At 49.5% G+C, this 22,763-nt stretch overlaps 2 protein-coding genes across 4 annotated transcripts in view; one reads left to right on the top strand and one right to left on the bottom strand.

Annotated features, from left to right (window-relative positions):
* Positions 1-2,640, bottom strand: part of Klhdc10 (kelch domain containing 10) — a 48,381-nt gene extending 45,741 nt beyond the window's left edge. The window contains exon 1 of one of the 2 annotated variants that reach the window (XM_021641300.2): positions 2,380-2,640. In XM_021641300.2, the coding sequence (XP_021496975.1) occupies positions 2,380-2,536 (157 nt within the window). In that variant the 5' untranslated portion in view covers positions 2,537-2,640. The remainder of the gene's footprint in view (positions 1-2,379) is intronic. The other variant, XM_021641301.2, reaches the window with a different exon arrangement.
* A 6,870-nt stretch (positions 2,641-9,510) lies between these two features.
* Positions 9,511-22,511, top strand: Zc3hc1 (zinc finger C3HC-type containing 1). Of its 2 annotated transcripts, XM_021641322.2 has the most exons (10): positions 9,511-9,700; positions 10,284-10,395; positions 12,543-12,693; positions 13,520-13,603; positions 14,659-14,786; positions 15,979-16,133; positions 16,801-17,041; positions 17,336-17,548; positions 18,661-18,867; positions 22,171-22,511. In XM_021641322.2, the coding sequence occupies exons 1-10, from the start codon at positions 9,555-9,557 to the stop codon at positions 22,237-22,239; spliced, it is 1,506 nt and encodes a 501-aa protein (XP_021496997.1). In that variant the 5' UTR covers positions 9,511-9,554; the 3' UTR covers positions 22,240-22,511. The 2 variants fall into 2 exon arrangements, with proteins under 2 accessions (XP_021496997.1, XP_060230247.1); XM_060374264.1 differs by having other exon boundaries at positions 10,284-12,693; positions 17,336-17,560.
* The last annotated feature ends 252 nt before the right edge of the window (positions 22,512-22,763 follow it).

The following is a 22,763-nucleotide window of genomic DNA, read 5'->3' as shown; positions in this document are numbered from 1 at the left end:
TCCCTGTGAGTTTAACTCCTTGTGCTGAGCTGCTTTTACGCTGGCTTAAAAGCAGTCTGAAATGAAGCCAGGCGTCTAGTCTCCACTAGAGCCTCTCAGAAAGCTCCCATGTGTTGTGTGTTAGTTTATTAATTTTAATCCTCACTCCCGACTCAAGAACCGTTCGACTCTGCTGGTGGGCTCAAGAGGCGGGGACTAGAGGACTGTCTGAGTTCAAAGCCACCCAGGGCCACATAAGAAGTTCCAGAGTAGCCGGGGCTATATATTGAGGTTTTGGCTTTAAAATTTTTCAAAAATGCTATCCCCAAAAGACTGGGAGCATTCCAGGAAAACTACCAGGTTGTACTGCTTTGTTTCATAGGGGCTGGGCACTACACAGAAATTAAAAAAAGGAGAAAAAACAAAAAAGGTTCTTCCAGTATGTGGATGCCTTGGTAAAGAAAGGTGAGTGGAAAGTAGGACTAGAGGTCAAAAGAGATGGAAAATTAATACACCAAACCTAAAAAAAAAAAGCCTTCCTTCCTTCCTACCCCTTCCTATTCCTCCCTACCACTTAAAACCTTTTCAATTATTTCAAAAGAGTGAAGAGCTTTAATATGCAATACCCAGAAGAACAAAAGATTAGTATTATTACTTATATCAAAGTATATTATTCAGATATCAGAAATCTTCCAATTTTGGGAAGGAGGGAAAGATGGAGAGTGCCTGTGTGAGGGAGAAGGAATTGCGTGGCAGCCTGGAGGAAAGGAAGCAGAACAAAGACTGATGACTCCACTTCTCGAATTTTCACAGTTTAAGCACGTTTTATCTTCACCTCTGGACAAATGGCTGTTCTTGTCCTCGTGTGCTAAGGGAATGCAGAAATAGCGCCATACTTCAGGCTCTCCTTTGAAATCATGGCTTACACCGCTCTCGTGTGGTAGCAGCAAGGAACTGCACCAACGCGTTACAGGCCCATGAGAATGACCACATGAAGTTCATGGTATAATTATTAAGCCATGACCAAAGACGTAAAGATTGCAGTGGCAGAGGACAAACTGGGAACAGTCCTTGCCAAGAGATTTATCTTCTAGGTTAGTCATGCACGAAAATGTAGGGTTTTGTTGTTAACCAGAGATAACAGAAAAGATGTCTCCTTTTTTTCTTTTTTCATGTTAAGACCACATACTTAGTAATTCCAGGATACCCAGTCTGATACTGTCATTCCAAATCCAATTCATGGTATATATAAATATTTACAAATGGCTTAATTTTATTTTAATGGCATGTACAAATGGGTTAGTGAACATTTCTGGCACACATCAAAAAACACATCACAAACATTAGTAATTGTCTCTTTGAATAAGGAAAATTCCCTTTGTTAGCTTCAAATTTATCAACTGATTTTTTTTTTTTACTACCTAGAACAATAAGTCACAGTAGTAGACACAATTCAGAAGCAATCAGGTTCTCAAAAAAACCAAAGTACCACTGATACAATCAACTTAGCACTAGTCATACACACACACAAAAAAAACATGGCGAAGGGCTAATACATCATTCCTGACAGTTCTCTTCACGGTAAGAAAACACGATTGTCCAATATCATGACTGGCGTTCTGTGCATGCTTTAATTCTCTACCTTCCTGTTAGCAAACTGAAAAGTCATTTGTAAACATATGCTTTTTAAACTGTTTACACACATACCAGTTTGACCGTGGGCTTTTTTATTTTTAAGACCAAACACGAAATTATAGCAATAATTTCCCAATTCTCAGTTCTAGTTGATATCAGGGTCACAGCATTTTGTGTCTTTATATTCTTGATCTTCATTTCCTCCCTTTTAAATCTAGACACCATGATCCATTCTGTCACTGGACATCCCCAAATATTAATGGTTCAACCGTTCCCTTCACCTTTTTGGTTTTCTTTCGAATACTTCCTAGCCAGCACGCACGCACACGCACACGCGCACACACACACACACACACACACACACACACACACACTTTCACACGCTCATTCTGTTTCAAAACACCCAACTCCTCCACAGTTGGGTGGCTTTTCACATTTTTAATCTTATTGGAAAGCACTCCTAGACTGTGCTGTCTCCTCTCCTGAACGTGGTGCTCTTTCTGGGATCATCTCCCACAGCTGGAGAGCAGCGTCTGCCTTTCCCAACACCACACTGCGGAAGGGGGCCAGTCAGGAGGCGGGCAGGCGAACATCTGGGGCTGTCAGGGACGGCGGCCTCCCCTCCTGACAGGGCGCAGCTCGCATCCCCGCGCGGCCGGCGCGGCGGCACTTCTTCGGAGCGCTCGGCTCCGCTCCCGACCTCAGCGCCACCGTCCAGCCGGCCCAGCCCGCGGCCGCCGCCGCCGCCGCCGGCCCTCCACTCACCTGGCAGGTGCGGCCGTCCGGAGAGCTGCACGAAGCGGTTGAGCTGGCCGCTGCCCCGCGCCCCGCCGGCCGCGCCGGCCCCGCTCCCCCCGCCGGCCCCGCCGGCCGCGCCTCCTCCCCGCCGGCGGTTCCGATCCCAGCCCTGGGCAGCCGACATGGCCCGCTAACGATTGCCGCAGCCGGCTCCCGGCAAGCCCCTGCCCCGGCAGCGCGAGCCCAGCCTCCTTCCCGGGCTCCTCAAGAGACCGGGGAGACAGGGGCCGGGGGAGCGCCGGGCCCGCCGGCAGCCAATGGCTGGCCGCCTTGGTGACAGGGAGCCAATGGGCAGTCTCCTTCTTGGCAGGTGGAAGGAGGCGGGGACAGACGTGGTAACCATAGCTATGGCTAAAAGAGGTTGGGGGAGAACAGGCCTAAGCAGACACTCGCGGAGCGCATCGATCTCCTCGCAGCCGGCCCGCTTCGGCCAGACTCGGGTCTCAGACCAGCCAGTCGAAGGCCGAGCGGGGAGGCTACGCCGGAGGAGACTCCGGGACAGGGCCGCACGGTCGGTACCCTAGCACCCCGTCCCGTCAGCACTTGGGAGTGTCACATGTACACAATGCGTGCGCTCGGCGTCGGGACATCTGTCTGCGGCTCCGCAGACTGCGATCCGAGCTGCGGACGGTGGGCACACGCCGAGGGCTCACGGGCGTGGGGGCGGAGTCCGAGGAGAAATGCAAAAACGTCCTGGGTTTCATCATCCGTTTTGTCTCTTAGGGGCAGTGGCGGGACCGTTCCTGTGAGCGGACGGCTTCAAACGTGGTTAGCAAATGCCAAAAATTGTTCAGTCTCAGAGTAATCCTAGAAGCACAAATGAAAACTCCCGTGAAAAACCCTTTCAGGCGCCTCACGTACATCACTGAAGACCTTTAAATAACACACGGCTGTGGGCCGCGCCAAGAAAAGGTCCTCTCAGAGCTGACTGACGGTCAGAAAAACGTTCTAACTCAGAAAATAAAACAACCTCACGCCCCTCACAATGTACACGACGAAAGACGTAAAATTGAACGACAGCAAACGTTCAGGACGTGTGGTTTAAAATGTATGTGCTGTATCAGAAATCCCCATTGTTCCAAAATTAAACAAAAAATTTGGCTTTGAAGTTGGGGGCGCACTGCAAAGTGGGAAAATGCGTATCCACACTGCGGTTTCCAAATAAGGGAAAAGCATATAAATTTCTCAGGGGAAATGGAACTTTTCAAGGTTCTGAGCCCTGACCTGATGGACCGCTGCCCCCTTGATGTTTCACATGTGAGAATCTCACATGGTGGACTTTTTTTTTTCTTTAAAGGGTTTGCATAGAAAAGGAGAAAGTGCTGGGAGAATAAGCCTTCTGATATCGGTGAGCAAATTCCAAGTCGCCATGAACCTGGTGTCCCCCACACCAAATTTCTATAGGAAAAGAAGGGTTTTATCCATTATGCATTAGAATGAAGTTTAAAAAAAAATGTTTGACATCTGAAAAGAGACCTGTGAGGCTAGGGATGTAGGTGGCTCGCCGCATAAAGTACTTGTCTAGCATTTACCAAGCCCTGGGTACCGTCTCCACCCCCACACACCATATAAAACTGAGCATGGTGGCACGCACGCCCTTGTAATCCCAGAACTGGGGAGATGGTAGCAGGAAGATTGGGCATTCAAGTCCAGCCTGATACATAGCAAGTTGAAGGCCAACCTTAGCTGCATAAAACAATGTCACAAACAAACAAAAACAGAATGCGTGCAGAGCACTGGCTGGTCTTCCAGAGGACCTGAGTTTGACTCCTAGAACTCAAAAATAGCAGCTCGCACCCATCTGTAACTCCTAACCCAGGATGAGACACTCTTATGACCTCCAGGTGCTGGGCATGCAAGTGATGAACAGACAGACATGCAGGCAAAACACCCTGCCACATAAAATTAAATCTTGAAAAAAGGCAGGAGCAAGCAGAACTCCAGTGTGGTGGCTCCTGCCTGGGGTCCCAGCCCAGCAGTCCACTGGGAGAAGCAGGAGGCTCCCAGAGTCAATTGCCTTGGCTGGGTAGTGAGTTTAAAGCCGCTCTGTGATATGTGAGACTGCCCCAAAATCAAAGTCTTCGGTTCTAAAATACGAAAAAACAAAATGAGTGTTAATTTTTCCGGAGAATTGTACCCCCCCAGGTGGACAGATGACCTGGCAGTTAAGAGCACCGTTTGCTCTTCCAGAAGACCTGGATTTGATTCCCAGCACCCACATGGTGACTTACAACCACCTGTAACTCCAGTCCCAGAGAAACGGCTCAGTGGGTAAAGGCAGGGAGGCTGGAGGAGCTGAAAGCTGGGACCAATGCTGGGAAATACTGTTCCCTGCACCTGAAGACAATCTGCTGTGTTGCCTGCACACACACGATCGAGCTGATGGACACCCGACAACGGGATGTGTGGACTCTACCTCCAGCTGAGGAGCTATGGACAACTATGGGCATGTGACGGTCACTGGAGGAGGGTCATTTTTCTCCTCCAGTGTGGCCGCTGGTATTTGCCCAGTCACACAGATGTGGAGAACACCAGCTGGACACAGTGGGTTTTCGTTTTTGTTGGGTTTTGTTTTGTTTTGTTTTAATTTAAGAGTTATAGTTCGGCTATTAAGAGTGCTTACAGCTATTCTAGAGGAGCCAGGTTTGATTCCCAGCAACCACGTCAGGCAGCTCACAACTGTCTGGAGTTCAGTTTCTGCAATACACATAACTTTGTGCAGGCATCTGCACATACACACAAATAAAGATAAGCAAGCTTTAAAAAGCTGCTGTGCATGGCGGTCACACCTTCGACTGTAGCCACTCGGGAGGAGAGGCAGGCAGATCTGTATGATCAGAGACTAGACTGGTCTATGTATGTGCCAGGCCAGTCAGAGCTCTCTAGTGAGATACTGTCTCCAAAGAGGGGGAGCTCAGCAGTGAAGAGCACTGGCTGCCCTCTCAGAGGACCTGTACTCCATTCCCCAGACCCACATGGTGCTCACGGCTATCTGTGACCTGGAACTGCGGCTCCAGGAGACCTGACACTCCCTTCTAGCCTCTGTGGTCAACGTCCATGAATATGGCATACAGTCATACCTAAAAACGGTAATGCATATACATAAAAAATTGGAGGTGGGATTCAAGACAGGGTTTCTCTGCATAGCCTGGCTGTCCTGGAACTCATTCTGTAGACCAGGCTGGCCTCGACCTCAGAGCTCCCCCTGCCTCTGCCTCCTGAGTGCTGGGATTACAAAGTTGTGCCCCATCACTACCCAGCTAATACCGATAATGATGTAGAAATATTTATAGGTAAAACTAGAGAGGTCTGGAAAGGTGGCTCAGTGACTCTGAGCGATGGCTGTGGATGTGGTAAGGTGAGTGGAGAGCAGTAATGATTCAGATTGGGATTGCTAAAAACTGAGGTTTACTGTAGCTCAGTAACGGGTCCCCAGAGCTCATTGTGTTGTTCTTACTCTAATTTTTAAAAAGTAGATCTGAAGCTGGGCAGGATGGCACACACCTTTTAATCCCAGCACTCAGGACGAAGAAGCAGGTAGATCTCTGTGAGTTCAAGGCCAGCCTGGTCTACAAATGGAGTTCCAGGACAGCCAGGGCTGTTACAAAGAGGAACTCTGCCTCAAAAAAAAAAAAAAAAAGTAGATTTTTGATGTTTTTTCCCCTCACAAAAAGCTTTTTGAGAATAGTTCTCGAAGCCAGGCATGGTAGCACACACCTGTAATCTCAGCAGTCAGGGAGGCAGGCAGAGCTCTGTGAGTTACAGGCCAGCCTGGTCTACAAAGCAAGAGAGCCAGGGCTACACAGAGAAACCCTGTCCAAAAAGCAAACTAAAGTGATTATTGATATAAACATAAATGCATGAAATTAGAATGATGGCAGCTTATCTTTAGCCAGCTAGTTACCAAGATAACACAGGGAGACTATGATTTTTTAAATCAGCCTTGAGCACAATACTGAGCAATTACTACTCTAGTCCTAAACCTCCCAGTCAGTGTGGCTTCTTCCCAGCCAGAACCCTCATAATACTTGTGAGGCTCCAGTTCTCTTTTCCTGATGTTCCCTGGACCTGTCCTCAGCCCCCCACTTTCTCTCTCTCCTCCCCTCTCTGGACCCCAGTGTCCCACCCTATTCTCTCTATAGCTCAGTACTGACTGGTCAGAATTTTATTGGCAAGGTAGAGAATGAAGGAGGAACAGTATGTATACAAACAGAAGATGCTTAGAATAAACAGAACAAAGCTGTTTCCAGATTGAAACCAGATAGTGAGAAAGGGAAATCAGCATTTGAATGATGTCAGGGTAACTGTACCCAGGGCACAACAACATTCTGCCTGCAGAGCTCTGGCCGCCCTGGATTCCCCACTGCTTGGGAAAGCTCTTCTTTGCTCACTGTTCTTGCACAGCAGACTTTCAGCTGAAGGTTCACATTTCTTCCCAACAACCTCATCCACTTCAATACTAAGACTGGGGTTCTGCCAGGTGCAGTAGCTCACACCTGTAGTCCAGCACTAGGGAGGCAGAGGCAGGCAGAGCTCTGTGAGTTCAAGGCCAGCCTGGTCTAACAGAGTGAGTCCAGGACAGCCAAGGAAACCCTGTCTCAAAAATGAAAACAAGCAAACAAAAAAGACTGGGGTTCCCACCACACACACACACACACAACATACACACATAACACACACATACACACACACACACATACACACATAACACAACACATACACACATACACACACGTACACAACACACATACACAGACACACACATAACACACATACATACATACACACATAACACATACACACACAACACACACAGACATACTGAGAGACCAAAAGATAAAGTAGCAGCTATTGTTAAGACCTAAAGTAGGTACGGTAAAGAAGTTTAGTAATGCCCTGAGGGGAAGAGCCACCTCACTGCATTCTTTCCCCACCCACTAGAGATACAGTTGCTAGGAAACTGGACCCTCCCCCTAGGGAGGGACACCTGGTCATGGTCAATGGTCTGGGAACCTTCCTATAGCCAATCGATTCAAAATGTAGCATCTTGACCAATAGATGCTTGCCAGGCAGGAATTGCCCCTGCCTTGGGCATGCTGGGAGGGACCAAAATCTATAAATGACCCAACTAACCTGGAGACGGTGCCCTCAGCTACCACCGCTTTGGCGGTGGGTGTTGTGGGCCCAAGCTGCAGCTTGTAATTTACAATAAAAAGACCCTCATGTGTTTTGCAATGGAGCCGATTCCTGTAGATCTTTTGGGGGCTCTCAAACTGGGTATAACAATACACACCACCTCTGTTGCTCTATAAAAAAAGTGTTCTTTAAAAGAAAAAAATAAGTTGTTTTGTGTGTATACCTATGTGCCTGAGCCTGGAAAAGCTAGAAGAGGGCATCAGATTCCCTGGAACTTGAATTACAGGTAGTTATGAGCTACCCAATATGGGTGCCAGGAACCAAACCCAGGTCTTCTGCAGGCACAGACAAGCTGACAGTGACCACTTGAGACACCTTGACCACTGAGACACCTCTCTAGCTACCCACCTCGCCCTCCTTTCTGAAGATTTATTTATTATGTGTACAGTGCTCTGCCTGCATGAATTCCTGCACACCAGCTGAGGGCACCAGAGCTCATTACAGATGGTTGTGAGCTACCACATGGGTGCTGGAAATTGAACTCAGGACCTTTGGAAGAGCAGCCAGTGCTCTACACCTCTGAGCCATCTGTGCAGCCCACCCCCATCTCCCTTTAATAAACTTTTTAAAGGTTCACTTATTTAATGTGCATGAGTGTTTTGCCTGTGTGCATGTGTGTGCACCTTGGAGGTTGTAAGAAAGCCCCTGAGCTCCTGGAACTGAAGAGAGGATGGTTACGAGCCACAGTGTGGTGGGCGAGCTGAATCCAGGTCCTCCACCAAGAACAGCAAATGCGGTTAACTGCTGAGTCTTCCCTCCAGGCCTCTGAAAATGTACCCAGGGCTGGCCCTGAGCTCTGTAGGAGAGCCTGGCCTGCTGCTTCTAATCCTTCCGTCTCTGTCGCGCGGCAGAGGCATCAACAGCTAATTTTCTCAAGACTGCAACCACATTAGGTCCTCAGTGGGCCTTCTGCAGAGCATGTATAATCATAATTTTAAAACTATAGGAAGGGCCTAGGGCTTAAGCTCAGTGGTAGAGCGCCAGAGTTAAGGCCTTGCTTCACTAAGTAGTACAGAAAAACGAACAAACAACAGGACAGGCAAACATGCTTGATGACCAGCTCTGCTGAGAACCACTGTGTCTGGCTGGGGACATAGCCCAGTGGAAGATTTTAGCTGGCCTGTGTGAGGCTGTGTGCTCGACTGCCCCACGCCTAGCACTGCCCACAGCAAAACTGTGTGCAGCTCTCGTGTTCACTATTTTATCGACAGTTCCAGTATATGAAGTCAATAGTTAATACATGTTTGCTGCAGAAGAGAGGATGGTGTCAAAGACACAGACTTCTTCCAATCGTAACACACTCCTATGAAGATTTTCAAATTCTTTGTTTTCCACTAAAGACTGCTGTTTCTTACCTGGAAAACAACGTAAATTTTGACAGTCAGTATGACGTACTGGCAATTGGCGCCTTCATCCCTGCTGAATCTAGAGAGACCTCCCTTTTTAAAATTTCATGTACTGACTGATGATTGTGGTGGTAGTGCATGCTTTTAATCCCAGTATTCAGGAAGCAGAGGCAGGCGGATCTCTTGAATTCAGGGACTGCGTAGGAAACCCTATATCCAAAAATAAATAAATAAAATAAAATACCCGGGCAGTGGTGGCACATGCCTTTAATACCAGCACTTGGGAGGCAGAGGCAGGTGGATCTCTATGAGTTCAAGGCCAGCGTGGTCCACAAAGCAAATCCAGCACAGCCAGAGCTACCCAGAGAAACCCAGAGAAAATAATAAAAAAATTATTAACCTAAATATGCTAGTTCATCAGAAAAACAAAAAACCTATGTACAGTCTTAAACACTATAAATCCTTAAATCCTTTTAGCTAACCAGGAAAGGGTAGGACATGACGTCATATTTCGAGATGCAAGAGGGGCGGGTCTTAGCGCAGAACGGAAGTTACGGAGCCTCCCGGCGCGCGGGGGACAAAACTCCGGGACGGACCAAGATGGAGGCTCCCACTGAGGGGCAGCTCTTCGTCTCCGGGATCGAAAAGAGCTGGGGCGCGGTCGTCCGCTCCCCTGAAGGGACACCCGAGAAGGTCCGGCAGCTGATAGACGAGGGAATTGTCCCGGAGGAGGGAGGCGCAGAAGCGTGAGTTCTCCCGCCTGTGGACTGGGCGCTAGAAGATTGGCGTGGCTTTGGGAACTTGGGCTGGGGCAGGGGCCGGGGGCGCAGCGGGTAAAGGGGGGCGCTCGGGTGGAGGAATCCGTGACTTGGTGGAGGGGTTGAGAGGTTGATGAGATCTGACTGCTCGGCTTCAGTAGCCTCCGGATGTACCTGACGCCGCAACACTAGCGAAATGGTATTTTAAACCTTTCTTCAGGGAGCTGGCTGTTGGCTGAATAAGTAAATCTGACTACTAATTAGGGTCCGTGAGGTGGGATTCTCACAGTCTAAAATCACGCAAAATATTGCCGGAGAACCGTGATGGAGCTAAGAGAGTCTGCCTAAGCTGTGAAGGGTTGTGGTTCCCAGACAGAAGAATCTAGACTCTGTTTAATAAATAAAGTGTTATGAAGCTGTGGGATGTATTAAGCAGAGGAATGGCTTGACTGAACTGGTGGCAGTCGAAATGATGGTTAGGAACGTAAACTCCAGTTCAGGTTTGATTTGTGCTGTGTGTGCAATCGCTAACTCAGAAGAGGTCACTGCCAGGCCTGCTGCTTGGTTTCAGAAAGGACACACCTGCCACAGTCCAGCCAGTGGATGGATCGCCTCAGGCCGAACAGCCCCCGTTGGAATCTACAAGCAAAGAAGCCTTTTTTCACAGAGTGGAGACCTTTTCTATATCCTTTTCAGTGGTTGCACCAGCTGCAGGGCTGGTGCTCCAGAGCCTGTGTGCTCGCTGTTGTGAGTCTTGAGTGTGTGGGTGTTCTGGCTGTCCGCCTGCCCCACGTGCATGGAGTTCCTACAGGGTTCTGGGATGGGGTTCTGGGTGCTTGTCACCCACCATGTGGGAAGAGCAGCCGGTGCTCCTAACTGCTGAGCCATCTCCAACTGCTCACTCTGATCTTTCAAACCAAAGAATCAGAGTTGATAATTTCATAGGAAAGTCCTTATCCGCCTGCATCTGCCCCCCAAGTGCTGTCAGTAGAGGCATGCTCTACCACCACCCAGCTTGATTTGTTTTGTTTTGAGACCCTGTGGAACTTGTATCCCAAGACCAGCTTCATACTGCCTTCGTCCCGAATGCTAGGGTGATAGGTGGGAGCCACTGTGCCCACCTAACCTTTTCTCCTTATAGAAGGAAAAAGAATTGAAAGGCCTGAGAGGAGGAGTAGCTACCAATGCCTGTGTGCAGTATGTTTTCCATGTATTCTAACCTTTGATCTTCAACTCACTCCTGTGAAAATAAGTATTTTTATGTTTATGTTCTTCCTACATGTCCACCTGGGCACCAGAGCTCACTCTAGATGGTTGGGAGCCATCATGTGGGTGCTGGGAATTGAACTCAGGACCTCTGGAGGAGCAGCCAGTGCTCTTAACCTTTGAGCCCTTTCTCCAGCCTGCCATACTGCTTTTTAGTGTTTGGTTTGGTTTGGTGAGGCCAGTGCTAAGAATCAGACCTCATGTATGGCAGGCAGGCAGTCTTCCACTGAGCTGTGTTCCTGGCTCTGTTATGTTCATTTTATAGATGAGAACAAAGGACAGACAGACAGACCGAAGAGGGGCCATTAGAGTAGGCTACATGGCTTGCCTAAGCCATCCTGCTAGCAAGTAGGGAGCTAGGACTGACTGAATTTTTGTTTGTTTTGCTTGTTTCTTTCTTTTTTTTTTTAATTTATTTATTATGTATACAATATCTGCATGTATGCCTTCACACCAGAAGAGGGCACCAGATTTCATTATAGATGGTGTAAGCCACCATGTGGTGGCTTGGAATTGAACTCAGGACCTCTGGAAGAACAGCCAGTGCTCTTAACCTCTGAGCCATCTCTCCAGCCCGTAGTTTTGTTTTTTAATTTATGTATCTGCTGTGTGTACACTATCTGGGGTGGGTGGGATACCCAAGGAGGCCTGAGGAAGGTGTCTAGAGCAGCTACAGGCACCTGTGAGCAACCAGACATATGTTCTGGAAACAAAAACAGGTTTTCTAGAAAAGAGCCACAGGTGTACTCAGCTCCTGAGCCATCTCTCGGGCCCAATTTGGTTTGGTTTGGTTTGGTTTTTGTTTTTTTTTCTAGGCAGGTGCACAGGCAGACATGCAGGCAAAATACATATGTGAAATGAATCTCAAAAACAAATAAATAGAAAGATGGTGTTTAGCAGCTGGAATGATGGCTCACACCTTTAGAAGGATTTTAGACGTTTGAGGTCTGCCTGGGCTATGGAGTGAACACCCTCCCAAAAGCAAAGCAGAGGGGCTAGGAAGAAGACAGTGGATGAAACAGTTGCTGCCTAAGCATGAGGACCAAATTAGGATCCTAGAATGCGCAGAAAAGCTAGTGGAAATGGCTGCATACTGGGATCCCAGCATGCAGGAAGCAGAGCCAGGATCCTAGAGCTAGCTGGCTGGCCAGCTAGCACGTGTGTGCCTGGTGTGCACAGAAGAGCCTTCGGAGCTGGACTTCCGGTTGGCTTTTGGGCCAACATGTGGGCACTGGGACCTGAACCTGGGTCCTATGCAAGAGCAGCCAGTGCTCTCAACATCCGAGCTGCCTCGCCAGCCCGCCAGAACAGCTAAAACAGCGAGCTCTGGGCTCACAGACCCTTCTCTCTCAGTATGTAAAGTGGGCAGCAGTTGCAGAAGACACCACAGCCTTCCACATACATGTGTGCCACATGCACACAGGTGCACATGCATGCCTACAACACACACCCAGAGAAACTAAGTCTGCCATTTCTTCACTTTCTGCTTTTAATGAATGTATTCCTGGATTTGTTAAGAATGCGCTCGAGTTTTAATTGGGCTTGGTTTTCTTTGACCGAATACTCTCTGAAATGGGCAGGGAAGCCCCCCGAGCTGTCTCCACTTATCTGCGCAAGATATGGTTGGGTCGCCGTGGAATGTGACCTGCTCAGGTGCTCCAGCTGCCAGGCTCTCCTCTGTGCCAGCTTACAGCCAGCTCTGGACTTCAGCAGATGTGAGCACACAGGACAGACTAACTTTGCTCTGCAGCCAGCAGCTGTGCAGGGTGAAGAGGCGAGGGTCCTCGCCCTGTTAGCCTCAGTTGTTCTGCCCTGAGTGGCCTTGATGTGTACTCTAGACAGACAACAGTATGCTTACCTTTTAATCCCAAATGTGGACCTCAGAGCAAAGAGAGGACGTTCTGAAGGTCCACTGTAGGAGACCTTCCGCGGTGCACAGCATACCTCCCTCACACCAATAAAAGGTTTTCGGTGGTGGTGGTGGTTTGCCTTTTGTTTTTTGAGACAGGGTTTCTCCTGAGTAATGGGATTAAGGGGTGTGTCACCACACCTGCCTTATTTTTATATTGTATTTTAAAGTATACCATTTAGGGACTGGAGGGATGCTCAGTGGTTAAGAACACTGTCTGCTCTTCCAGAGGTCCTGAGTTTAATTCCCAGCACCACATCTTGGCTTAGAACCATCTATGATATTGGGATCTGATGCCCGCTTCTGACCTGCAGGTAGAGCACTCTCATACATAAAATAAATAAATAAATCTTTAAAAAGGGAAAAATTCAGCTGGGCACGGTGGCACACGCCTCTTATCCCAGCACTGAGGGAGGCAGAGGCAGGCTGATTGCTTCAGTTCCAGGCCAGCCTGGTCTACAAAACATATCCAGGACAGCCAAGTCTACACACAGAGAAACCCTGTCTCAAACAAACAAAATGTCCTAATTATTGAAGTGTATGTGTGGGTAGGTTTGTTCTCTAAAAGACTCTTGGCTGTTTTGATTTTGAATCTGTATGGTGTATAATAGTTGCTACTTTTTGGCTTTCAGATAAGGAACGATGTGCTGAGCTCAAGAAATCCTTGTGCAGTGCCCATGAGAAGTTCTGCTTTTGGCCAGACAGCCCCTCTCCAGGTGCACATTGAGGATTCCCATCTACCCTTGCTCTTCTGTCATCATATTTTATTTATTTATTTACTTTGGCTTTCCAAGACAGGGTTTCTCTGTGTAGTCTTGGCTGTCCTGGAACTCACTCTGTAGACCAGGCTGGCCTCAAACTGATCAGTCTGCTTCTGCCTCCCAATTGCTGGGATTAAAGGTGTGTGCCGCCTCCGCCCAGCGGGTCATCATATTTCTGATAGTGCCCATTTTCTTGTGATCTTTGAAGTTGTTTTTTTTTCTAATGTTTGTGCTTTTCAAGACCTTCCATTTTACATTTGTTGCTTAAGTTTTTCAGGTGTGTTTGTTCTGCCAGCTCTGAGAGAGATAGACAGAGACAGAGAGAGGTGTATTTTGGTAGCCTTCTGAATCTGCACATGGGCCCTTCAAAGTAGATAGTATGAACTCGGTTGTTATAGGCAAGAGAATTGAGAATTAAGAATTACATCAGGTTGTAGTGTGCACACCTTTAGTCCCAGCACTCAGGAGGCAGAGGCAGGCTGATTTCTGTAAGTTTGAAGCCTACCTCGTCTACAGAGTGAGTTCCAGGACAGCCAGGGCTACACAGAGAAACCGTGTCTCCAAAAGTTAAAAAAAAAAGATCAAGGCCAGCCTGGTCTATGTAGTGAGTTCCAGAGGTTCTAACAGGAATTAGAGAGAAGCCATGACTATGATTTACCTGATTCTGAACCTTTTGCCCCCTGTTAGGCAGCAGCCCATGTTTGCCGTGGCTTCCTTTGAAAGGCACATGAGTGGTACTAGCGGTGACAGTAAGCACAGCACTCCAGGACTCCTGACCATACACCAGTGAAAGGGGCACCAAATAAGCAATACAGTAAAGCAGCATTGTGTAACGGTACTGACGTCGGCGTAAACCTCCCAGCCAGGGCTCTAGAGAAGGCAGCTCCGGGCTCCTGTGTCCCCTCTAGTGAGGACCGTGCAGGGCAGCCTTTCTGACATCAGGAGCTACGGTTAGACACAAAATGCTCCACAGGCGAGAGCCCGTCTGACCCCCAGCCTATCTCCCACAGATAGATTTGGGATGCTGCCACTGGGTGAGCCTGCTGTTCTTGTCAGTGAGTTCCTGGACCGGTTTCAAAGCCTTTGTCATCTGGACCTTCAGCTTCCGTCCCTGAGGCCAGAGGACTTGAAAGCTATGGTGAGTGTTTCTCAGCTAGACGGCAGTGGCCCCAGCTGCCAGCAGCATTCGGACATGCACCTTTACTTTGACCACAAGGGGATGCAGAGAGGAAAGGCCATCTCTCTCCTTTTCTCTCTTTTGGCTCTTCAGTCTCTGCCAGGAAGGCAATAGTTGAGAGTGTGAGTGAGTGATTTCTGTGTAAACAGTTAGACATCTTTTTTTCTCCTTTTTTTTTTTTTTTTTAAGATTTATTATTTATACAGTTTTCTTCCTGCATGTACACCTTCGGTCAGAAGAGGGCACCAGATCTCATTATAGATGGCTGTGAGCCACCATGTGGTTGCTGGGAATTGAACTCAGGACCTCTGGAAGAGCAGCCAGTACTCTTAACCTCAGAGCCATCTCTCCAGCCCACCATTAGACATCTTTAAACAGTTTTTTGTTTCTTGTTCTTTTGGTTTTTTTAGACGGGGCTCACTAGCTTTGGCTGACCTGGAATTTATTATGTAAACCAGGTTTCCCTGGAATTCAGATTCACCTGCTTCTATCTACAGAGTGCTGTGATTAAAGGCCTTGCCCCCAAATCCAGCCCTGCTTTTTTTGGTCTTAATTTGATACTTAAACTGCTTGTTGCAAACCATTTTCCAAGCTGTGACGGGACAGGAGGTTCTCCGGTGGCGACGAGAAGTGTAGCTGTGCTCTCCTTCTCTGCGGCTGACCGTTGACTGTTGTTTCCCAGCCTGTGAGTCTGCTGTGAGGACACCCTGGCTTGTGGGCAGTAAATACCCATCTTTTTCTTCTTCACGGTCATACTTTATAGGGCCTCCAGCACTAAGCAGTTACCCCTGTTTGCTCTTACAAATGTCAGCCTGCCCTTTACCAAGGCTGCCCCGCCCACCCACACCGGACCACCCACAGGCCAAAAATGAAGGCTGTCAGTTTGTTCTGTCAAAAGTAAATTCAGCGTTAGGCCAAGGCAGGAATAGTAATCTTTCCATCGTTTGGTTTGAACCTTCCAAGGTTCAGATCAAATCTACAGATGGCACAGTGAAAGCCGTTTAGTGCTTACAGGGGACCTGCCGCCTGCTTCTTCAGTCAGCGGTTCAGGAAGCACCTGTGCGGCGCTGGGGTAGTCCCGGTCCAGGCGTGTGGCTGTGTTGTCCTTGCGTGCGGCTGAGGCATGCCTGACTCCAGTCTGCTCGCTCTGCAGTGCCTGACAGAAGACAAGCTTGGCGCTCTGCTGCAGCTGCTGCAGGGTGAGCTTGACGGCCAGGCTGAGGGCAAGAAGACTGCGGGCAGGCTCGGCTCCGACGCCCAAGTGCACGTCACCGCCTGTGTCCTCTCTCTGTGCGGCTGGGCGTGGAGGTGAGTGAGTGCCGCTAGGGGCTGGGACCGTCAGCAGGCACTGTTGCTGTTTCCCGGGAGAGCGAAAAGAGAAAGTGGAGTGCGGAGGCAGTAGAGAGGTGGATGAGAGTCGGCAACAAGCTGGCTGTGGTGGCCCTGGCTGTCCTGGGCTCGCTTGGTCCACCAGGCGGGCCTTGAGCTCACAGAGATCTGCCTGCCCCTGCCTCCTAGAGTGCTGGGACTAGAGGCGTGTGTCAGCACTGCGGTGGGCCACACACCATTTTCTCTAAATAAGCTTTCCTGCTGCTGACCGGTGGGGAGCGTGTGCGGGACTTGGAGGATTTATCTGACCTTGGGGCCAGCCTGGGCTACAGAGTGAGACCTATCTCATACACACAAAATAAGTAATTCATTGCTTTGGTAGATTGAGGAAAGGGTTTAAAAAGGATCAGGAGTTTATAAAACATACTTCACAGCATTGCAGCAGGAACATAGAAGACCCTTAGACTTCTCTGAGAAGGTGACGTGGGAGTGCTGAAGGTTGGGTCCTAAGACCCAGGCCCTAAGAGTTCATGGATCACGGGTCCACGGTCGATGCTGTTTGCTGAGAGAAGACAGCAGTCATTCTACTTAGTCACCTGGAAGTGTCGCCTTTGGAGACAGCACTTTCTCTCCTGTTCCTTCCTAGCTCTGTGGAGCCTACACAGCTCTCCCTGGTAACTTGTTCCCAGTGTGCGAGGAAGGTCGGCCTCTGGGGCTTTCAGCAGATGGAATCATCTGTGACAGATCTGGACGCTTCCTTTGGCCCGACCAGCTCCCCCGTTCCAGGTGCAGAGGGCCGGCCTGAGCACATCCCTCTGGTGCCTGAGTCTCCCAGGCGCATGATGACGCGGAGCCAGGATACTGCCGCCTCTCCAGGCTCGGAGCAGGTACTAGCTTCCTCGGCGTGCCAGCTAGCAGCAGGGTGGAAAGTGGTGGTAGGCCCCCCTTCAGACCCCCCCAGGAAGACATGCTATCACGTTTCCGTCACAAACAGAGAAGCTAAGTATAGAACGACAACATTCTCTAAAGAATTTGGTTAAAAAAAAAAAAAAGAATTTGGTTATGTAGGCAGTTGAGAAGCTAAATTCATACTACAAATTCAAATACTGTGTGTCATACGCTTCCAGGAGTACTCAGGCCAGAACTGTTAACATCCTTCACATGCTTTTCTTTCTCTTCAGTCTGAAAAAAGTCCAGGTCCCATTGTCTCCCGACCGCGGAGCTGGGACTCCTGCAGCCCTGCTGACCGGCCTGAGGCGGAGGCAGCCAGCCCCAGCACCCGGAGCCGCCCAGTGACGCGGAGCATGGGGACCGGAGATTCCTCGGGCTTGGACATCCCCTCCAGCCCTCTTCGGAAAGCCAAGCGCGCCCGCCTCTGCTCGTCCAGCGGCTCAGTGAGTTCAGAGGTGGGACACAGCTCCTACGCCGTAACCCAGCCCCTGAGAGGCAGAGACGGCATCGCCTGTGTCGGGCCAGCCTCCGTGTGAGGCCTCACGGGCTGGGGAGGCAGCTCAGTGAACAGGCGCCGACATCTGTCCATGTTTCAGAGAGACAGCTGATCAGAGGGAAAGGTTTGGCGTGGGTGTAGAGAGCTCATAAATACTGAGCCCAACCGGACAGCGTGCAGTAGGGCAGCAGAGCTGATCAAGGAGACTTTGGGCTTCCTCTCCCACTCCTAGCTGGGTCTCATAGCTCAGAGTACCCTAGGCTGGCCTTGGACTTAGGGCAATCCTTTTGCCTCAGTGCTGGGACCACAGGCTTGACCCACCTCATCAGGCAGGTGGCTTAGTTTGCCTTTTTGTTTGTTTTTATGTTTTGAGACAGGGTGATTATATAGAGCAGGCCGAACTCAAACTCGCAGAGATCCGCCTGCCTCTGTCTCCCAAGGGCTGGGGTTAAAGGCCTGTGCCATCATACCCAGCTTGTTTTTTAGAGGGACGTACAAAGTCAGTGGGTTTCATGTGGCATTTTCATTCTGTTTGTGGTCCTTCTCCTCCCCTTTCCTCTGGCATCCTTTTCTCCCTCTGCTGGGTCCCATGTTCCCAGTCTTGTGTAATCCTTTGTATCAAGTTTTTAACACCGTGCAGTACCATCTGTCCATCTCCGGGTTGTTTCCTGTGCCCTCCCAGCGTTTCAGGATGTTCTTGCCCACACGTAAGAAGGCTGTAGTATACTTACACTGTAACGCCAGCCCTCCAGAAGCTGAGGAGGATGGGAAGTGCAGTGCAAGACCGTCCTGGGCAGCACACTGACACACACTGTCTCATCAGAAAACGAGCAAGGTTGGAGATCTAAAGGAGGAGGAAAGTGAAAGAGCATTCCTAGGAGGCTGAGGCAGGAGAGTAAGCAGCCTTGGCTACATAGCATGACTTTCATCTTAAAGTAACAAAAGTGAGATAATAGTGCTAAGAAAGAAGAGCTAGGTGTGAAGGCAGCTGTACTCAGACCTTGAGTAGTGCCTCCCCGACCAGACCTCAGTAACACCCTGTCTCTCTTCCTCTCTCAGGACACGTCTGCCCGAAGCTTCTTTAATCCCACCTCTCAGCATAGAGATTGGTGCCCTTGGGTGAACGTCACACTTGTCAAAGAAACCAGGGAGAATGGGAAAACGGAGGTGGATGCCAGCACCCCAGCAGAGCCAGGCTGGAAGGCCGCATTGACCATCCTGCTGGCCCAGAAGCGTTCTACCCAGCCAGATGAGGTGGACTCTATGGTGAGATGGCGCTGCCCAGCGTGAGGGCAGCATCTGTTGCTTTGGGGCTGAGTGGCAGAGGCCTGTACTTAGCACTCGCCTGTTTCAGCTCTCCTAAGTCAAGCTCCTTCTGGCTTCAGGAGCAAAGCATGGAAGTGGTTCGGTCTTCCTGGCAAATTCTTTGTTCCTGCAGTTGGAGTGATTAGGAGAGGAATACAGAAACGGACTAGATGGCCCAGCTGCCTGGGCTGGGGCTGAGCACAGCTCCTCTGTCAGGCCCCGTCACTTGCCCTTGGAGCCTGCCCCATTACCTAGCTGTTTGGAGTTCTGTACCCTGGTACCAAACCATGGCTTCATTTCCAGTGCCAGCATGTTACTTTACTCTTCCCAGCACATGCTCTGGCCAGCGTGAGATCACAGTCAGGACTGCTGTCATTACGGACCGGGTAAATGCAGAGCCAGTAGACACACCTGGGAACAAGAATGAAAGCCAGAGGGCAGACAAAGGAATCCAGACAGCCAGCTCTGTTTCTTCCCGGCTCAGCTCCACATTTGCTCACAGCCTGGCATAAATGGAGACGTTTCTGAGCTCTGTGCCTGTCATAGACTAAGTAAAAAATACTTGCCTCTCTGAGTTCCAGATTGATGGTGGTCAGATCGCAGGTTTCCACCAGAGGGAGCTCTAATGTGCCAGATGCCCAACAAAGTCTCTCACTGGTGCACTGTGTAAGCAGAGGAAAGGGTTCCAAAGTCAGTCAGTCTGTCCGTCTTCCTTTAACTTAAAAATATTTAGGTCGGGGCCTAGCATAACTGGTCAGTAAGGGAGCTTGTTGCTAACCCTGACAACCTCAGTTCAATACCTCGAAGCCAGCCAGGAAGGAAGGAGCTGAGTCCAGCAAGTTCTCTTCTACATGCTTGCCGTGCACACACATCACATCTCTGTGATGCTCAGGAACTGGCTTATGGGTATCCAGAACACACACACACACACACACACACACACACACACACACACACACGTGCCCACACTAAATAAGTAAGTCCATAAATGCCTAGATGCATGTGTGAGGGTATGATGTTTAGGTAGATGTGGTTGTGCGCACTTGCAGTGCCAGCCCTCTGCAAGCTTAGCAAAAGGACTACAGGCTGGAGGCCAGGCCTGGCCTTTGCACAGGACCAGGTCTCCAGCACAACCACCAGAAAGACAAATACTCGGCCCACCCCTCAAAAGCGGAGAGATTAATCTGTCCCTGGCCACAAGGAAAAGTTTGGGTCTTTTTTTTTTTTTTTTTAATAAGATGCTTCTGTAGTGCCAGCCATGATAGCACGCACCTTTAGTCCCAGCGCTCTGAGGAGCAGGACAGGGAGACAGGGAGATCTCTGAGTCAGAGGCCAGTGTGGTCTAGACAGTGAGTTCCAGGCCAGTCAGGGTGACATAGTGAGACCTGTCTCGACATGAGCACAGAAGACCCCATCTGTTGCTGTCCTTTTCAGATACTAAAAAGAGGCCTCACTGGGTTTGCCGAGGGCAGGTTGCAGGCTTGACTCATAGCTGGCCCTGGGTTTGGGGTTTTAAGTTCCTTTTTGGCGGTTTGTCTTTTTGCCTGGCTGCTGGCCTGGGTCACAGGCTTAGTGGGGAGAAGTGTGGAAGAACAGGGTTTCCACTGCCTTCTCAGCTTTGTCGGTAAAGCGGGTAAATTTCCTCAGTCCTCTGGGTTTTGGTACAGACTTCTGTTCTGGAATGTTACTTTATTGAAATAACCAAAAAGAAGAGACATTTTTTTGTGGGGGTTTTATTGTTTTAAGATTTATTTTAGCTGGGCATGAACACGCCTTTCATTCTAGAACTCAGAAGAAAGAGGCAGGTGGATCTCTGAGTTCCTGGCTAGTCTGGTCTATCAAATGAGTTCCAGGACAACCAGGGCTACACAGAGAAACCCTGTCTCAAAAAGATTTGGTTTATGTTTGTTTTTTGTGTATGAATGTGCAATATGTGAATGCCTGGGAATTACAGATGGTTGTGAGCTGAATCCAGGTCCTCCGCAAAAGCAACAAGTGGCATTAATCGTTTTGCCAGCTCTCTAACCCCTGTTCTCTTTTGTTTTAAAGATTTATTTTTCATGTAGTGGCTGGGTATGTGCACACGTGCGCTCACGCATTTTGCATGTAGGTATGTGTGATGGAGCTAGAGTCGTAGATGGTTGTGATGAACCTAATGTGTGTGCTGGGAACCAAGCTTGGGTCCTCTGGAAGAGCAGCAAAGCGCTTAGCCGCTGAGCCATTGCTAGCCCTGCTCTGCTGGCCAAGCCTCTTCCCACCAAGCCTGATTCCAGAGCTCGGTCCTGGTACCATAGGTAGAAGGAGAACCAGCTCCTGTAGGTCCTGCAGTTGTCCCCCACCCTCCACACACATCATGGCATGTACATGCCAATAAATAAATAAACAATTTTGAAAACTTTAAAATGGGGCCAGGCATAATGGCTCCCTTTACTCCCAGCACTCGGGAGGCAGCGATAGTGGATCTTGGTGAGTTCAAGCCCAGTTTGGTCTACAGAGAGACTTCCAGGACAGCCAGAGCTGCACAGGAAGACCCTGTCTCAGAAAAACAAAACCAATAAAATAAATAAATAAAGAGAGGCAGTGGAAATGGCGTGTTTTGTAAGTTGAGGGGCTCGTCCCCTTGGTATCACTGAGCCCACGGCCAGGCAGAGTCTCCACTCTTCATGTTGGTCAAGGGCAGGTAGAACCGGGTGTCTGATGGACTGAGACCTTCATCTTTACTGAATTGCTCTGTCTCCCGAAGCCGTTTCTTAGAATCTCAGATGTTTCCTAGGGGTGGTCAAGGAGCAGGGAAAGCCTTTCTGTTCGCAGTTCTGCTGACTGAAACATGAAGCCAAGGAGTGAGGTCAAGCTTAAACTCTTTGGGGGTCATTCAGTTTTGTTTCTCAGATGCTGATGGTGCGGTTGACCCCCGCTGGATACCACATAAGGCTTTATGCATTGGGGTTACCAGGTCCACTTAGACATCCTGGGTAAAGGCCAGTCGGAGTGAGCCACACCCAGAGCGGGTCAGGGCTGCCACCCGACGGGGACAGAGCAGGGACGGGGAGGGGCAGTGTGAAGTAGTTTGCGGTGGTCCGCAGAGCGCAGGCTCCTTGTTTGACTCTTGCTGTACACTATTTCTACAGCATAACATCAAATGAGTAGTCAGTTGGTACGCCTCCCTGCTCATAGCCAAGAACACTCACCAAGGCAGCCTAAAGCTTGACCCGTCTTGTCTCTGTCAAAGAATGTGATTGTAACAATGAGCTTTTCCGCCAACAGAGTCTCTCGGAAAAGTCACGGAAAGTGTTCCGGATATTCCGGCAATGGGAGTCTTTGTGCTCGCCCTGAACTCCAGGCTCACCTGTGGAGGGCGACCCTGACTCCTCTCTGGCCAGCTGATCCTCGGCGTGGTTTAATTGCCAGTGCAAAGGCCTGCCATCTGCATGACGAAGAGGAGAGCCCAGTGCCACTAGGGGATGTGGACAGGGTAAGGCACGGCAAGACCAGTTCTGCGGGACTGTGGAGTTACGAGACCAGCCGCAAGCCTGGAAGATCGGAACAGTGCTCTAAGCAAATCGCCCAGGAATGGGACAGTGTTTGTAATAAAGTGTTTGCTAAGATGCTCTTCATTCTGTCCTCGGTCCCCAAGGGGGAGCTTTCAGCAGAATTTAACCGGTTTCTGGGACCCTAGAGAGAACCAGTGCAAACACTGCTTAGTTGCCTCCCAAGGAGAAAATTCCTGGACTAATAGTACTCCACTGAGTACTTTGCTTTAGTAGATGCTTCTAGGAACTCTGACCTCCTTCCTGTAGATGATGCCCAGCAAAAACTAAACCCCAAATATCACTTACTACATTCACATTTTGAATTTT

The sequence above is a fragment of the Meriones unguiculatus genome, chromosome 21 (genome assembly GCF_030254825.1).
Source record: "Meriones unguiculatus strain TT.TT164.6M chromosome 21, Bangor_MerUng_6.1, whole genome shotgun sequence".
In the NCBI taxonomy this organism is placed as follows: Eukaryota; Metazoa; Chordata; class Mammalia; order Rodentia; family Muridae; genus Meriones; species Meriones unguiculatus.
The sequence above is the reverse complement of the archived record's forward strand: the minus strand, read 5'-3'. Positions and strand labels throughout refer to the sequence as shown.

Coding starts and splice junctions, on each gene's coding strand:
- Zc3hc1 (XM_021641322.2), top strand. CDS start 9,555: ATGGAGGCTCCCACTGAGGGGCAGCTCTTCGTCTCCGGGATCGAAAAG. Junction 14,787..15,978: donor CAGAGGACTTGAAAGCTATG/GTGAGTGTTTCT, acceptor CTCGCTCTGCAG/TGCCTGACAGAAGACAAGCT. Junction 18,868..22,170: donor CAGATGAGGTGGACTCTATG/GTGAGATGGCGC, acceptor TTCCGCCAACAG/AGTCTCTCGGAAAAGTCACG.